Genomic DNA, 17,936 nt, shown 5'->3' with positions numbered 1-17,936 from the left:
GCTCTTCGACCTCCATGTCAGGCATGTTACAAGACGCATTTTGAGCAGACTATGGTGGCTAAGTTCTTGGCTGGTTTGTCCCCTAAGTATGAGGTCGCAAAAGTTCAGATGCTTACTGGAGCATAAATTCCAGATCTTGCTGAGGCATATAATAGACTCAGTAGATTGGCTGTATCTCTCTCTCAGTCCCAGAGTGAGTCTCCTTCTACAGCCTTAGCTGTGTCTGGAGGGCGTGGGCAAGCCACTAGGGGAAGAGGCTCAGGTCGTGGTGTAGGTGGTGTAGGGGGCAGAGGAAGATTTCAATGTACATTCTGTGGAAAATTGGGACATTTGGAAGATAGATGTTGGGACAAACATGGTAGACCGACTTCTACTTCCCATGGCAGGGGATCTAGTACTTAAGGGGGGCAGAGGGACCTTCTCTTCTCATATTCCTGTAGGGTCTGCCCGAGTTGCTACACCACTGGGAGAGATTCCTTCCTCGATGAATTCTGAGAACTCCACAGTGACTATGAGTAAGGCAGAGTATGATCAACTTATGGCTCAGCGACCTCCTCCTACCACGATGTCTACAGCTGCCTCCTCGGTCATGGTGGATTCTGTTGCTAGTACTTCTTCTCATGAACCAGGTACTATGTGGATTATTGATTCTGGGGCTTCGAAACACTTTTGCAGTCAGCCTCACGTATTTACTTCATTGCATCGTTTTCCACAGCCTCAACATGTTAGGCTTGCCAACGGAAAGCTTTCTCCTATTATGGGAATTGGGGATGTTAAACTTCCTGGTTCTATCCTTCTTTCCCATGTTTTATATGCTCCAGAGTTTTCTGCTAACCTTCTATTTGTTACTCAGTTGACGAAAGATTTGCGTTGTAGAGCCATATTTGATCCTGGTCATGTGTTTTTCAGGACTTGCAAAATGGGAAGACGATTGGTGGCAACCATGAGCACAAGAGAGTTTACTTACTGTCGGAACCAGTGGAGGGCGTGGCATCTATGGCTCTATCTAAGCCAAATCTATATCAGTGGCATCTCCGGCTAGGCCATCCTTCATTATCCAAGCTTCGTGGTGTTCTCCCTAATATTTCTGTGTCTGAGTCATTCCAGTGTGAGGCCTGTCAATTGGGCAAACACACTAGAAGTAGTTTTCCTTCCAGCAGTAGTCCGTCGAGTCATGCAGTTTTTGATCTTATTCATGTTGATGTTTGGGGGCCTATCTGGGTTGTAAGCCGGGCCAAATTTAGGTATTACCTTGTTATTGTTGATGATTTTTCTCATCTTAGTTGGGTGTTCTTGTTAAAAGAGAGGTCTGAAGTTATTTGTATTCTTCAAAATTTCATTATTGAAATAAAGACTCAGTTTGATTCCATTGTCAAAAACATTCGCACTGATAATGCTTGTGAGTTCAAATCCAATACCCTGCTACAGTTTTACACCAAATATGGAATATGTCCTCAATTCACTTGCCCTCACACTTCTCAACAAAATGGTGTTGCCGAACGTAAACATCGTCAGCTACTTGACATGGCTCGCACTCTCATGATACATAGTTGTGTTCCGGCGCAATTTTGGGGTGATGCCATACTCACTGCATGTTACCTAATTAACCGTCTTCCATCCTTGTCTATTGGCAATCAAATTCCCATTTAAGTTCTCTATCCAGATAGACCCCTGTTTTCCCTTCCACCCAAAGTCTTTGGGTGCACTTGCTTTGTTCACATCCTTGGTCCTAATAAAGACAAACTTGGTGCACAATCAATTAAATGCATTTTCATTGGTTATCCAAAACACCAAAAGGGTTATTTCTGTTTTGACTCCCACACTCATAAGCAGTACATCAGTGCAGATGTTACATTCTTTGAGTCAAGTCCTTATTTTCACTCTACTCCATCAGTATCCGACAGGTCGTCGTCTATGCCTTTACCTATCACACCGGTTCCCCTGCAATCTGTTCCTTATGATTCATTTCCAAGTGCCAGCAGATTCCATGATCCTCCATTGGTCTACACCTGCCGACACACTCCTGCTCAGGATTGTCCACCAGTCGCTTCTCAGGATGTAAGTATTTCTGATGTTACTACCCCTGCCAAGGATGCTCCTGACATGTCTTTGGACTTACCCATTGCTTTACGCAAAGGCAAAAGACAATGTACTCTTCATCCTATATCTCAGTTTGTTTCTACTACTGGTATTGGTGGACATCTATAGAAATTTGTGTCAGCATTGTCAATACATTCTATTCCCTCCGACCACCAACTTGCGTTACTTGATCCTAAGTGGCGGCAGGCTATGCAGGATGAAATGGAGACTCTAATGCAAAAGGGCACATGGGAATTGGTTGATCCCCCATCTGGTTGTGAAGTTGTGGGCTCCAAATGGGTATTTACCATCAAGTACCTATCTGATGGCTCAGTGGAGCGCTACAAAGCTCGTCTTGTAGCAAAAGGTTATACCCAAACCTATGGGGTGGATTTCTTTGAGACTTTTTCTCCTGTGGTGAGGATGGGCACCATACGTCTTATTGTCTCTGTTGCAGTATATTATGATTGACCCTTATATCAGCTGGATATCAAAAATGCCTTCTTATATGAAGATCTTGATGAGACCGTGTATATGCAGCAGCCTCCTGGTTTTGAACGTCACGGAGAGTGTGGTAAAGTGTGCAGGCTAAAGAAAGCTATATATGGCTTGAAACAAAGTCCTCGTGCTTGGTTTCATAAATTTTCAGAAGTTGTATTAAAATGTGGTTTCAAGAGATCTCACCTGGACCATTCATTATTCATCAAGAAGGGATCTAGAGGTACTGTGGTGTTAGTGGTGTATGTTGATGATATTGTGTTGACAGGTGAATGTGAGCAGGAGGTAGCTCATACAAAGAAATTTCTTCAACAACACTTTGTTACCAAAGATCTTGGCCAGCTACGATACTTGGCATTGAAGTTGCTCGTAGTAAGGAAGGAGTGGTGTTATCGCAAAGGAAGTATGTTCTTGATCTATTACAGGACACAGGGATGCTGGGAGCTAAACCTGCAACTCTTCCTATGAACCCACGGGTACACCTATTTGATGATGAATCGGAAGAGGTAGCTTCTCATGCATACAGATCATTGATTGGTAGGCTTCTCTATGTGACAGTAACTTGACCAGACATTAGTTTTGCTGTGGGAAAATTAAGCCAATTCATGGAAAAACCAAGAAAATCACATTGGGATGCAGCTATGTTGATTGTCAAGTACTTGAAGTCCTCCCCTGACAAAGGACTTTTCTTTAAAAAGGGTATATCTCTTGATGTCAAAGCTTATAGCGACGCAGATTATGCAGGCTCAGTTGATGATAGGAAGTCCACCACAGGGTTTTGTGTGTTTGTGGGAGAAAATCTCATCTCTTGAAACAAAATGTTGTTTCTAGATCAAGTGCAGAGTCTGAATATCGTGCTATGGCTCAAACGGCTGCTGAAATGACATGGTCTAGATCCTTGAGAGTCTCGGTATTCCAACTTCTACTCCTATGAAGATGTTTTGTGATAACAAAACGGCTACCTATATTACCAATAATCCAGTATTTCATGAGAAGACAAAGCACATCGAAGTAGATTGCCACTATATTCGCGATATGGTTCAAGAGGGAATTATCTCAACTATACATGTAGCCTCTAAAGATCAAACCGCTGATATCTTCACCAAAGTCTTGCCTATTGCAGAATTTTCTAGATATTGTGACAAGCTGAGCATGATTAACATCTATGCTCCAACTTGAGGGGGAGTGTTGAATAATATGTGTTAGGTGGTATTTTTGAATATTTAAGAGTTTAGGAACAGCTCTTTATAAATAAGGGTTTTATTTATGGACCTCTTTTGTAATTTGTTACTTTACCCTAATTCTCATTTACATGAGATTAGGGCAGCTTTAGTCAATACGATAGATAGTTCTCTCTCTCCCTCTCTCTCTCTCTCTCTCGTTCTCTTCTCTCCTCTCCCTTGGCTGCACGTAACAACGGTCATGGTTTGATAGTTTTTCAAACAAAATTAAAGAATATAGATTTCGAAATAGTCCCCTCAACCATTCCCTTTTTATTTTCAAGAAAGAAAATGTTACTACCCTCCTTCTTATATATGTTGATGACATCATCATTACAAGGAGCTCAGAGAAACATTTTGATGAGATAAAGGGTCTGCTAATGAGAAACTTTAAGATGAAAGATCATGGAAGCTTGCGATATTTCCTTGGGGTTGAAATTGATAGGCAAGGAGATTGTCTTACCTTGACAGAACAAAAATATACTCTTGACCTATTGGATAGAATATGCATGACAGATTGTAAGCCTGCTGAAACACGTAGTATTCTGAACCAAAGGATGAGTATAAATGATGGGGAAACATATGAAAACCCCACCAAATATCGCAGTATTGTTTGGTGCTTTGCAATATTTAACATTTACCAGACCTGATATTACCTATGTAGTAAATCAAATGTCTCAATTTATGCATGCACCTAGAGACACACATATGAATGCAGTTAAAAGAATACTAAGGTATCTCAAGGGAACCATTGGAGATGGATTAGTGTATTATAGAAGTGAGAATGAAGCTGCTGGTCATGAATTAATCACGTATACCGACGCTGATTGGGCGGGAGACCCAGATGAAAGAAGATCTATATATGGTTTTTGCATCTTCATAGGCAAAAATTTGGTATCTTGGAGTAGTAGAAAACAAAGAGCAGTTGCAAGATCAAGTACAGAGGCTGAATACTGATGTATGGCTGCAGGGATAGCAGAAGTGACTTGGATTCGACACTTGCTAGAAGATATAGGAGCTATGATACGCCAGTACCGATACCGGTACGGGCCTGGGTACGGCTCCGGTGCGGCGTTGACCGTACCGGGTACGGTCAACGCACCGGAGCCGTATCTATCCAAAATTGGACACGGTCAATATTGACCGAGTCCAATTTTGTTCTTTTTTTTTCTAACGTTTATTTCATTTCAACTTTAAAAATATTTTGACGTTAAAAAAAAAACGTAAAACAAAACCCTTGCGTCTTACCTCTTACGACTCTTACCTCTCGTCTCTCTCCGGCGACAAAGTAGCTGTGAACACAGGCGACAGCAGGGGCGGCGAACGCAGGCGACGGCAGCGGTGACGACAACGGCAGCGGCAGGAGGTGACTGTGACTTTCTTTTTTTCATTTTTTGTTTTCATTTTCATCGACTCCACCCCTGCCTTCGCCGCCGGCGACGGAGACAGTGTGCAGAAAAACCATCACCCCTCCCTCTGGCTCGCCCTTTCTCTAATGTTTATTTCCATCACCTCTCCCTCTGGCTAGCCCTTTCTCTACCCGAGAGGGTTTCAAATTTGTATTATACAATACAAATTTGCCAACATTTGTACTGTATATGATTTTGGCATTTTGCACTACATGATCCCTGTTAACTGCGTCTTCCCTAGTTATTGCTGTGATATATCGTATCGTGAGAGGATTCATCTATTTCGACTGAGGAGAATCAAGAAAGCTGACATGTTTGTATAATTGCATGTTAATTACTTCCATACTGTGTTTTGGACCATGATTTATGTGTGAAAGTAAGCGTGTTATTTTGTTTGCAATTTTTTGATATATATGTGTGAATATGTTATTTTGTTTGAATTATATATATGTGTGTACGGCCGTACCCCCGTACCCAAATTTTTTGAAAATGGTCCGTACCCGTATTCGTACCAGTACCCGTACCCGCACCCGTACCGATACCCGCACCCGTACCCGTACCCGTACCCGTACCTATGTGACATAGGTTTTCTACTTTAAGAAACCAAGTCTCCAGTCTCTCTCCATCAAGCTGTTTGATTCAGCCAGTGAGGGCTTTTGCAAGTCCAATTTTATTTAGCTATTGCAACTTGTCTCTTCCATATAACACTTAGTCTACTTACACTGCAATAATGTTAGTTTTCACATGGACTCAAATCTTTCTTCTTGGTATGCCCTTTTGGCAGATCTACATTTCCATCAAAACCCTGCAACATGGATGAAACAAGTTCTGTTAGATTGAAAGGGCATTGTCAACCTCACAGGTGGTAATCTATCTTACATTAACTGAACCATTAATCTTCTAATTGGAAAGGGCTCAACAAAAAGTGGTTTTGGGAGACCTTGTTGAGTAAGATTTCATTTGAAACTTAATCCTGATCACCTGTGTCTGGGAAAAGCTCTTCCTTCTGCCTTTATACTTATTAATACACACATTTTTTTTGAACTTGTTGCAATGAAAAATTTTCAGCTGTTGTAACCTCCTCATAGCGATATAAATTTATTCTCTTAGATCTGTACTGAATCTCATTGACTGGATCTCTAATTATGTTTATCTTGAATGCTGATTTGGTTTAATTATTTCAGAATATTTGTGAGCAACTCACTCAGAACACCAAAGGCGAATGTGCTAACTGCTCCTTCAAAGAAATGTAAAGGCTCGGGATTGGATTATAATATAGATATGGTAAGAATGCTATTAATCTCAGTTTCATTCAGAGTGCCACACTGCAATATACACATAGAGAACTTGTTTGTTTTCCTTTTCCTTACAGCCACGGCCCACAATAGGCTAGCAGTTATGCCGTATTGTAAACATATCATAATTTTTTTTTAGTGTAAAGAAATTCAAAAGGCTGAAAAAAATAAGATAAAACTGGAAAATCTAGAAAAATATGCCCATCTCTGCCCAGGCTAATGGGGCCTTAATTCTTATTTTTGTTTGAGAGGGGGGGTGGGAGGTGGCGGCTGCGGTGGCTGCAGCAGTGGGGGTGGATGTGGGGAGTGGGAAGGCATTGAGCCTCGAGAATCACTGTCGAGAGGATCCTTTGCCCCTCTTCATTCTTTATAGGAGTCTCTGCCCATGTGAATGCAGCACAAAGATGAAGGAGAAGGTGGCTTGCTTGCAAAGCTCTCAGCCAGCCTCTTGCTTAACACAAAATTAAGCCTACAAAAAGAAAAGAATACTAATATTTCACTCTCTAGATTAAATCCTTTCTAGGGAAGGAAAGAAGCTAGGAGAGGAAAACAAGTTAGCATAATAATCCAATAAATCACCACCCATTGAATTGCACTATGTTGTGTAGCCAACTCCACCCAACTTTCAATGCCTTTGGTCATGTTTTTCTTCGTCCTTTCAGCGGCAACTTTATAGAAAAAGTTGTGTTCCTTTCCCCCTCTTTTATCCAATACACAAGCCCTCTTTGTTTCTAGTAAATCTCCTCTACAAAAAACATGCCATAAATAAATACAAGCTTATGAATGAATATTCATCAACTTAAATATAATCATAATATTGTAAGTTGTAACACTTTAAGAAATAAGTTTAAGGTCCTATACATCAAAAGATGAACTTGTTTATTGCAAAAAACAAATGAACAAGATATCATCTAATTGCCATTCATCATCTTCATCTTTATCATCGTTTGCATCATCTTCTTCAAGTTCAACATCACTGTCACACCCCAACCTTTTGACCCTCAAACAAATTTTTTTTTTTCTAAACATAAAGCATTGAGGTGCGACTACACAACAATTCAAAAAGGAGAGAGCTATGTCATTCGAAACAATGAGGCAAACTTTCATTTATATAACAATTTCAATTCATACAAAATCACATCTATGTGTATGACAAAAATGCCCCAAACCACAAATTTGATTCCTAACAAAAATAAGACATCATAGAGACCAAACCATGACGCCCGACACTACCAAAGACCCAAAACATCCCCAGTAGGATGTGGCCCCGGGTCCGCCAAAACCTAAAAAAAGGAAACAACTGAAGGCTTAGTCTTCACAGTATAGCAACAAGCCAGGAAAATCCCAAACCCTCTTAGGTAGGGCTCAAATATGAGATAATCACAATCATAACAACAAATTATCATCATGTCATGATAGGGCATAGTCACATCATTTGCCAAGAAGGCCTCTCACATACACCACGACATGTAAAGGCCACTCAATGGCCACAATAACACAATTTCAATTCACATGCACATCATTCATATACATTTCATTCACATACTTTCATTTTCATTAGCTTTAGTGAATTGACAGTTCCTGTGGGTGCAAACACAGGCACGTGCACACCATGGGCGGCCTACAGTCGAGAGATAACCCCCGTGGTGGCCCATAACAGTATGGATCCATTCCCGCTGCAGCGGTAGAACACTCATCCATGGGTGTGTGAATTCCAAGGAGAGATACTCAGCCTTCCCTAGGATACCCAGGTTGGAAAGGCGGGAGCCCAACGCTTCAAGCACATCACACAACAGTACCCTGGGGCCTTGCATTGCCTGCGCTCCGAACAGGCGAGACGAGTGGCGAAGGCGGGACAACTCCTAAACACATAGCCACATCCCACTGGCCTCTCATCTCTTATTCTTTCATTATTATCATTATCATAGCACATTCACAAAATGACTGGCTAGCTCATGAGGTTGGTACACTTCACGAGTGCACCCACACCTTCAATTGCCTCCACACGAGGGCCATACATATCATTACATTCTTAGCTAGTCGTCATACTATACGGGTACAACTATCCTCTAATTTATTCATTTTCATCATTGTCTGCGGCAATGCATATGCAACAAATCACAACATTCACATCCATAAGAACTCACATCTTATCAAACACATTATTCACATCTTTCAAAACTTAGCCAAATCCCAAAGAGTAGTCTCGATCCGTGATGGCTCGTAGCTGTTCTAAGCAATTATCATTCTATGATGCTCTCTAATGCACAATCGGGGTCGAGGAGATATTCGACTCAATACCCCACCTCATCTGTCCTAAACAGTTATCAATTCTAGCATGCACATGCAAATGTGTAACAATTTTCAAAACGAGCTTCTAATAGCTTTCCAAAACAAAACTTGTCACATGACAGATCATTCACAAAATGACTGGTTAGCTCATGAGGTTGGTTCACTTCACAAGTGTACCCACACCTCCAATTGCCTCCACGAGGACTACACATAACATTAACAGTCTTAGCTAGCCGTCATAACAATACATACAACTACTCTTCAATTCATTCAATTTTGCATCATTGCCTATGACAATGCATATGCAACAAATCACAACATTCACAATCACACACATCAATCACATCTTTCAAAACTTAGCCAAACCACAAAGAGTAGTCTTGATCCGTGATTTGCTCATAGCTGTCCTAGGCAATTATCATTCTATGATGTTTTCTAATGCACGATTGGGGTCGAGGAGACACTCGACTCGATACCCCACCTCATCTGTCCTAAGCAGTTATCAATTCTAGCATGCACATGCAATGCATAACATTTTTCAAAACAAACTTCTAATAGCTTTTCAAAACAAATCTTATCATATATCAAATCATTTGCATGCATACATACATTCACTCACAAAATAATCATTCAATCACATCACAATCCTAGAATCCCACGATCCTAGGAACACGCATTCACACGTTGGCCCCAGGCAGGGATTTGCCTGGAATGCCGCCATACCTGTCGCACGTCCATTAAACACCTCGAACTACAACCCACGTTGCTCAAGACCTACTTGACGTGCCCGGTGTACCTACAAACATAATCAAATGGTAAGTTCTCTACTCGTTTTGATTTACAATGTATACAAGTAGAAAATATAACCAGTGAGGCATGTCATCGTCTCAAGAGAGTGTCAACGGGTAGTGTCGACCCACAAAGCCCTCCAATAGGCCACTTCCCAACTCACATATTCTTACACAACTAACGCTACAAAACACACATTCACAGTATCATGTGCCACGTGTTCACTAAGACGGTTCTAAATATTCTCAACCACATCAAATCTCTAACATGCTCCCAAATAGTTTCGAAAATCAATCCATCACACTAAAGAGATAGTTATACACTTAAATCCTCTTCACGAAAAAAATAGTCGTAACCTTTTCCCAAAATAGTAACATCACTAATATGGATTCCAAATCATCAAATCATGAGTCTAGCATGCTCAAATAATAATTATTCATGCTCCAACAATAAATATTCGACAATTTAGGTTCCATTAAGCCTCGCTCACCCCAAATTTAGTGTCCAAACTGCCGCAATGCTCTCGGCAGCCACCTCCAATGGTCGATGAACGTCAACACCAAAGATTGCTCGCTACCTTCACAACCAACGCCTTCACTTCACTGGTATGAGGGAAAAATACATTCCCAATTGACCAAACAGCCACAAAAGAGTCAAAATCGACAAAAAGAGAGTTCAAGAGAGGGGTCTGTCATTAGAAGAGGCCCACAGTAGTTGTGTGGGAGGCTGAAAATGAGTGAGAGAGGGTGCTGACAAAGAGGAGAGATTGAGAGAGAGGGTTCAAACAAAAGGGGAGAGACAAGAGAGGGCAGCAGAGGAAGGAACGAAGGGTGAGTGTCACACCCCGACCTTTTTGACACTCAAAAAACTGTCACACCTCGATGTTGGATGTTAGAAAAAAAAATGTTTGAGTGTCAAAAAGGTCGGGGTGTGACAGTGAGAGCTGGCGGGAAGGGGAAGGAGAGAGTGAGGTGCGTAGACAGAGAGGGTGAGAGAGTGTGGGAGAGGTAGAGGGAGGGGCATAGCACGGGAGAGTGGGCGTGCGAGGGAGGAGGAGAAGAAGGAAGAAGGGGAAAGAAGAAGAAAAATGTAGAGAAAGAGGTTGGGAGGGCTTACCGGAGCACCGCCGCCGTCCTTCTTCCGCCGGCCCAGAGGTCTCCGCAGCCACACCCTCTGCCATCGGCTGTTCCTCCCGCCTCCTGTTTATTCTTGCGATGTCTCAGAGGAAGGAACGAAGAGGGAGACGAGGGAGAAGAACTCCCTCGCGTCGGGCTTTCACGCGGGTGGGTTCGGGTCCGGGTCTGGACCCGATCCGGCCCACCTGCCAAAAAAATTCGAGCGGTACAATCACTGTTGACATATACAAGCTCTCTTTCATGACTAGCCCTTGGATATTCAACCACTCAACATCGTCCTCAAATATGGTAGCTAATTCTTACTCTACCCATGAATCCAACACATTTCAACGAAAGTCATGATAAAGTTCCATAGTCTCCCTCGGATTTATAATGTTTCACACAAGCATTTATAACTTTTTTTCCCTTCCAGTTCTCTCCGATGACCTTTTTGTTTATTCATTGCTTCATAGAGGTACTCCACACAAGCCTATCTTTGATGTCAACCAACCTTAGGACTTTGAGTAAAGGTAGCTGCTACTCAATAACTTCACACATGATTTTAAAAATTCATCGTTGAATATAATATCCACAATCACATAAGACTTTCTCTTAAGAGCATGTGGATATGCAGCCCATTCATCAGTAGAGGACATTAGACTCAAAAGATTTCTTAGCATACTGTACTCTGCATAGTCAAAACATTTATAGCAAATCTAATTTGGATAGGTTGAATCAATGTAGCTCTATGTGTAAATTTTCTCATTGGACTCAAGACATAGGCATGATCGTAAATAATATTTTGTAATCACTTGGCATTGTACAACAGTTGATTTCATTCATTATGTGTCACTAAGATCCCCAAGCATAAGATTCACACAATGAGCAGCACATGGAGTCCTAAAGAACAACCCATATTGGTCAGCCTACAATTTACATGTAGTTCTGTTTTACTGCATTATCTATAAAGTTATAAACTGCAAAATATTCTCAGATCCAAGTTCTTACAACATTATGAATCAGTGGTTTTGTGAGTATTTGACAAATTAATGGATTTTAAGACATCGTATCTTTATGGCAATATACAAGAAAGTTTATCAATGTTCGTGACTGTGTGGGTCCGTCAATCTACCATTACACCTTGTTTCTCACTAGTTCAATTTCAATTCATCACAAATTAATATCCTTTACATTTTTAATTGTTGTATCAAGAACTTTTCTTCTCAATACAATTGGACCTGCCATCTGGTCCACCTCCTCTCTTTCTGTTGGCAGAACTGCCTCTTATATGCATGACCCTTCCCCTTTTCGTTTTAAGCTAGCCATTTTTTGTCTTAAACTAGCATCTAGATCCTCCTCAGCCTCATCCTTAGGTTCCAATGCTGTGCCATGGCCCATATCTACTTCATTTATTTCACTTTTCAATCTTTTTATGCTTTAAAACATTTACAATATCTAAATATTGCGGTCACACAAATGTTGGCAGTAGATTTTCTCTGCTACCAATGCGTGGAGCCACATTCTCATGTGCGCAGCTAAATGGTGCTTTAGCCGAAAGATCCCTATCAATTAAATTTTTTTTTTCATACGGTACGTCCAAAGGATTTTCAATGGGTCATTTTCCTTTAACCTTGTGCACTATTGTCATGTTGGATAGTTTGAAGCCACATCTTCATGAAACAATAGGTATATACAGTAATCTCTACAAAAAATATGCATCTATAATCGAAGTGGAAATTTTATGCTCTTGTGGAACAAATCGGAAATCTCTCTTTCTTGAACTACTAATCATTCTACCATGACCAAATCATTGTTTTCTCCCTCAAACCAGCAAGAGTTCCCTTTCACTCAACTCCTAAGAGTGTTTAGAAATAGAGGGGATGGCCTTTTAAAATACAAAATGAAAAAAAGTGCTCAGGTTTGTTAAAATATAAATCCTTCACCAGCACGTTGAAGAGGAGTCTCTTAGGATTCCACCTCCTTGTAGAATGTGTTAAGATATTTAATGTCCTTGTAACATGTGAAGAGTCTCCTAAGATTCTATGTTGTAGTTAATATCCTTGTTATATGGGAAGTCTCCTAGGATTGTATGTTGTAGTTAATATCCTTGTAATATGTGAAGTCTCTTAGGTTTCTATGATGTAATTAATGTCCTTGGATCTTGCGAAATCTCCTAGGATTCTACGATTGGAGACTCTTAGAATTCTGGAAATGGGATTATAAATAGAGGCCGTGCAAACCATTTTGGCTACGGCTTCTTCTCCTCAGTTTCTTCTTGTTTTCATTCTCTCTCTCTCTCCCTCTCTCTCTCTCTCTCTCTCTCTATCTCTATCTTCCTGCGTGAGTGCTGTTTTCTGGTTACAGATATTGGTGCTAGATTTCTATCATGGTGTCAGAGCTCCAGGTTACGTTATCTCTGTAAATCAGGCCTGATCTTGAGAATACAAATGCTTCAAGAGATACACTCTTGAAGATCCCAACAACTTCAACCAAGCCTCAAACTTGAGGAGAAGATACCAAATCTATTAATCTCAAGAGAAGAATACACAAGAGAGGCCTAAAAGCCTTAACCAAACAAGGGACAACAGTCCCATATATATAGTACAATGAAAGGGAGAGAAGAAGGAGGAGTTGGCTGTTGGGCCAGCTCCAACGGCTAGAAATCTAGCCGTTGGAAGCTGGTCCAACAGCTAGTTTCCTTTTACAAAAAGGAAAAGGTAAAAATAGAAAAAGAAAAGAAATAAAAAAATACATAAAAAAGAAAAGGAAGCAAATAAAATAAAATACATAACACCTATGCATACATAGATATTCATATATACAAATCATATATGAAACATATGTATACTTACATAATGTCTAATATTTAAATTCTAACACCCCCCCTCAAACTTACGGTGTGATCACCGAAAGTTTGCCAAGAAGAAACTGAAAACGTGCTGAAGCAAGTGCTTTGGTGAAGAAATCTCCAAGTTGATATTCGGAAGGGACAAAGGATATATCGATTGTTCGGCTAAGATATTCTTCTCTCACATAGTGACAATCCATTTCAATATGCTTCGTCCTTTCATGAAAAGTATGATTGCTAGCAATGTAGATGGCACTTTTATTGTCGCAGCAGAGCTTGGTTGCTTCATTTAAGTCAATTCCAATGTCCTTCAATAAGCTTTTTAACCACACAATCTCCATGGTGGTGGTGGCCATGGCACGATATTCTGCTTCAGTTGATGATAGAGAGACTTTATTTTGTTTTTTGCACCTCCACGAAATAAGAGAGTCACCTAGAAAAACACAAAAACCGGTGGTGGAATGCCTGTTATTAGGATCTCCACCCCAATCAGCATCAGTATAGGCAATCATATTAAAGTTTGATGAGGATGATAGAAAAAGTCCTTTAGTGATTGTGTGTTTGACATATCGAACAATCCTCAATGCGGCTCCCATGTGTACAGAAGTGGGTCTTTGTTGAAACTGACTTATGACATGTACCGCATGTGATATGTCAGGCCTTGTGATGGATAGATATGTGAGAGCTCCAACCAATTGACGAAATGGAGTGGGATTTTCTAGAATTTCTCCATCATCAATCTTCATCTTTACTCCTAAGGCTTCAGGAGTGTCTACCACCTTGTCATCAGTGATACCTGATCTGCTTATAATGTCATTGGCAAACTTCATTTGTGAGAGTAAGTATCCTCATCTACTATAAGCTACTTCAATACCAAGAAAATAGGTTAGTTTACCCAAATCAGTCATTTCAAATTCATTCTTTAGAAAGTCTTTTACCTGCATAATTCCGTTGGCATCATTACCTGTAATAATCATATCATCTACATATAAAAGTAACACAATTATACCTATAGCAGTATTTTTAATAAACATAGCAGTGTCAGAATAACATGATTTAAAACCTTGTTTGAACATAACATTGCTAAACATGTCAAACCAAGCTTTTGGAGCTTGTTTCAAGCCATATAATGGCTTTCTAAGATAAAGAACTTTTCCTTGAGGTAAATCAAGCCCAGGGGGTGAATCCATGTATACCTCTTCATTTAAGTATCCATTCAAAAAAGCATTTTTGACATCCAATTGATATATAGACCATTGTTTAATGGAGGCAATGGCAATAAGAGCTCTAACAGAGGTCATACGAGCAACAGGGGCGAAGGTTTCTTCGTAATCAATCCCATATTCTTGGGCATATCCTTTGGCAACAAGTCTAGCTTTATACCTTTCAAGTGATCCATCACTTCTAGTCTTGACTTTGTAAACCCACCTACATCCTATTGTCCTTTTCCCTATAGGAAGAGACACAATGTCCCAAGTTTTATTGTCTTCAAGGGCTCTAAGTTCATTGTTCATTGCTTCAATCCAATGTGGGTTAGTTTTGGCTTCAAGATAGGATGAAGGTTCAACATGAGAGTGAATAGCTAATAAGCAAGCTCTATGTTTTGGGGAAAAAGACTCATAGGAAACAAATTTTTGAGGTGGATGAGAATCTCTTTGAGATCTCCTAAGAGTAGGTTGAGACTCTTGGATGTTTTGTTGAGACCTTCTCTTATAAACTATAACTTCTCTTGGTGATCCATCACTTCTTGGTGAAGATCTATCAAAAGGAGTATTCTCAACCTCATTTTGAGCATCATTATGTGAAGAAGGCAAAACATCATCATCATTATCAACATCATCATCATTTATCCATAAAAAAGAATAGTCATCTTCATGCTTGGGTTTATTTTCATTAAAGCCATTTTCTTCTTCTAAAAATATCACATTTCTTGAAACATACACCTTATCTTTTTCAATATCATAGCATCTATACCCTTTTTGAGTTTCGGAATAGCCAATAAAGACACATTGAATAGCCCTAGATGAAAGTTTATCATTTTTGTCATTTAAAATGAAACATTTGCAACCAAAGACTTTGAATCTTTTATAAGTTGGCTCCAAGTTAAGAAGTTTTTGAAAAGGTGAAATATTTTCTAAAACTTTAGAGGGCATTCTATTAATCAAGTAAATGGATGTTAAAATTGCTTCAGCCCAAAAATTTTTTGGAACATTTTTTGATATAAGAAGAGCTCTTGTTGTTTCAAGAATATGTCTATGTTTTCTTTCGGCGACTCCATTTTGTTGGGGGGTTTTGGGACAAGACTTTTGGTGTATAACTCCCTTTTCTTTTAAGAATTCTTCAAATTCATTGGAAATGAATTCTCCCCCGGAATCACTTCTAAAAATTTTAAGGTTTGCATCAAATTGAGTTTTGATCATGTTGTAAAAGTTTTTAAAATTCATAAAGACTTCCGATTTGCGTTTAAGAAAGTAAACCCAAGCATATCGAGAGTAATCATCTACAAAAATGACATAATAAAGCAAACCACCTTTAGACATAATAGGAGCGGGACCCCATACATCCGAATGCACTAATTCAAAAGGTGCTTTTGCAACAAAATTTCTATTTCCAAAAGGTAAAGCCTTAATTTTGGCTTTAATACAATCATCACAAGAGATCATTTCTTTACATTTCTCTTCCAAAAAAGGGATACAAGACATTTTTCCTAAACTTGAATGCCCAAGTCTTTGATGCCAAACTTGAATGTCACTCTTCTTGACTATATTGCAAGTAGGGTTGGAAAGATCCAAATAGTCAACATAGTAGAGATCATTTTTCCTAGAACCTTCCCCAATCGTCTTCTTGGAAAGATGGTCCTGTATCAAAAATTTATTTTGTGAGAAGACAATATCGCATCCATGATTTGTTATTTGAGAAACCGACAAGAGATTTAAGTTAAGTTTGGGAATAAATCTAACTTTTGGTATTTTAAAAACTTTTGAATTAAAATTTTGATCAATATTCCCAACACATTTGATTTCAAGAGGAGTTCCATCGGCGGTTTTAACAAATGGGCACGATTCTTCCTTAGTGCATTCGGTAAGCAAAGAATTACAAGGGGTCATATGAAATGAAGCTCCGGAATCAAGAATCCAAGAGTATTTACTTGATGATGTAGATGCCACGGTTGCTCCGGAGATTGGAGAAGTCCCTCCTCCTTTGAAAAGCGGTTGAAGAGCATCAATAAGCTTTGGTTGGAGGGCACTTACAAGTTTGTCTAGGTCAAATCGATTGCTTTCTTCATACATTGTCCCAGCCACACTTGTCTTTTTATCAAATCTCCTCAATTTAGGACATCTAAGTTTGGTATGTCCTTCTTCTTGACAATGGAAACATATAATCTTCTTGTTGCCATTATTGCTATGCTCATAGTTTCGATTAAAGTGAGGAGGCCTATAAGTTCTCATATGAGCACCGGGTCTTGAGGTAGCAAGAACACTTTCACTCTTGTCTTTTGAAAAATTGAGTCTATTCTCCTCCATTTGAAGTTCCGCTATGGCTTCGTTCATAGATGGCACTTTATGCCTATGGAGCAAGGAAGTTTTGACTCCATCATATTCCGATCTAAGACCAAGAATGAATTTATAAAATTTCTCCCTTTGGATTTGTTTTTCTCTAACTCCAATGTCTCTTGGATCATACCATTCGGGTTCAAATAGAGCAAGTTCGTCCCATTATTGCTCCATTTCTCCAACATATTCTTTAATGGACTTGTCTCCTTGTTGGAGACTTGCAATCTTCATTTGAAGATTGCACATGTAGGCCACATCCTTCATAGTGTGGGTTTTCTTGAGGAATTCCCAAGCTTCATGAGCAAAATTATGTTTTGCTATTTGGCCCATGGTTGTAGTATCAACACAAGCAATAATCCAAGTGATAATCTTGTGGTGTCCTATCTTCCACTCTTCCCATTTTCTCTCATATTCATTCATAGCCTTGTCTTTTTCAACTCCATCTAGTTCTTGAGCTTTACCATCTATGGTCTTGGTGAGGACTAATTGAGGTTCACTTTTTGACCCATCAACGAGTCCCCATAGGCCTTTACTTCTAATAAAATGTTCCATAGTTTTTGCCCAAGAAACATAATTTGATGAAGTTAATTTGGGAAGAGGAGTAGAGGAAGTTCTTTCATCCATAATGTGTACCTTGTAAAAGAGACGTTGAGGTAGTGCTAGGATGAAAAACAGCCGCACAAAAATGAAGCTTTCGACGCGTCAAAGACTGCCACAATCTTCACCACCAAGGGAGCTTTATCCCGTCACAAATATCACCAAAAGAGACCAGCAAAATAACAGCACCTTCTTGTGTCAAATTTCAGCCAACAATATATCGAACACTTGGAGTGCTTC

The 17,936-nt window shown here is 39.8% G+C and overlaps 1 protein-coding gene across 1 annotated transcript in view; it reads left to right on the top strand.

Moving 5' to 3' along the window:
- LOC116254927 (uncharacterized) overlaps positions 1 to 17,936 on the top strand; it is a 61,996-nt gene that overhangs the window by 30,590 nt on the left and 13,470 nt on the right. The window contains exons 10-11 of the mRNA XM_031630580.2: positions 5,991 to 6,068; positions 6,391 to 6,490. Coding sequence (XP_031486440.1) covers positions 5,991 to 6,068; positions 6,391 to 6,490 — 178 coding nt within the window. The remainder of the gene's footprint in view (positions 1 to 5,990; positions 6,069 to 6,390; positions 6,491 to 17,936) is intronic.

This window comes from Nymphaea colorata, chromosome 5, assembly GCF_008831285.2.
Source record: "Nymphaea colorata isolate Beijing-Zhang1983 chromosome 5, ASM883128v2, whole genome shotgun sequence".
NCBI classification, from domain to species: Eukaryota; Viridiplantae; Streptophyta; class Magnoliopsida; order Nymphaeales; family Nymphaeaceae; genus Nymphaea; species Nymphaea colorata.
Note: the sequence above shows the minus strand (reverse complement) of the source record. Positions and strands in the feature narration are given on the sequence as shown.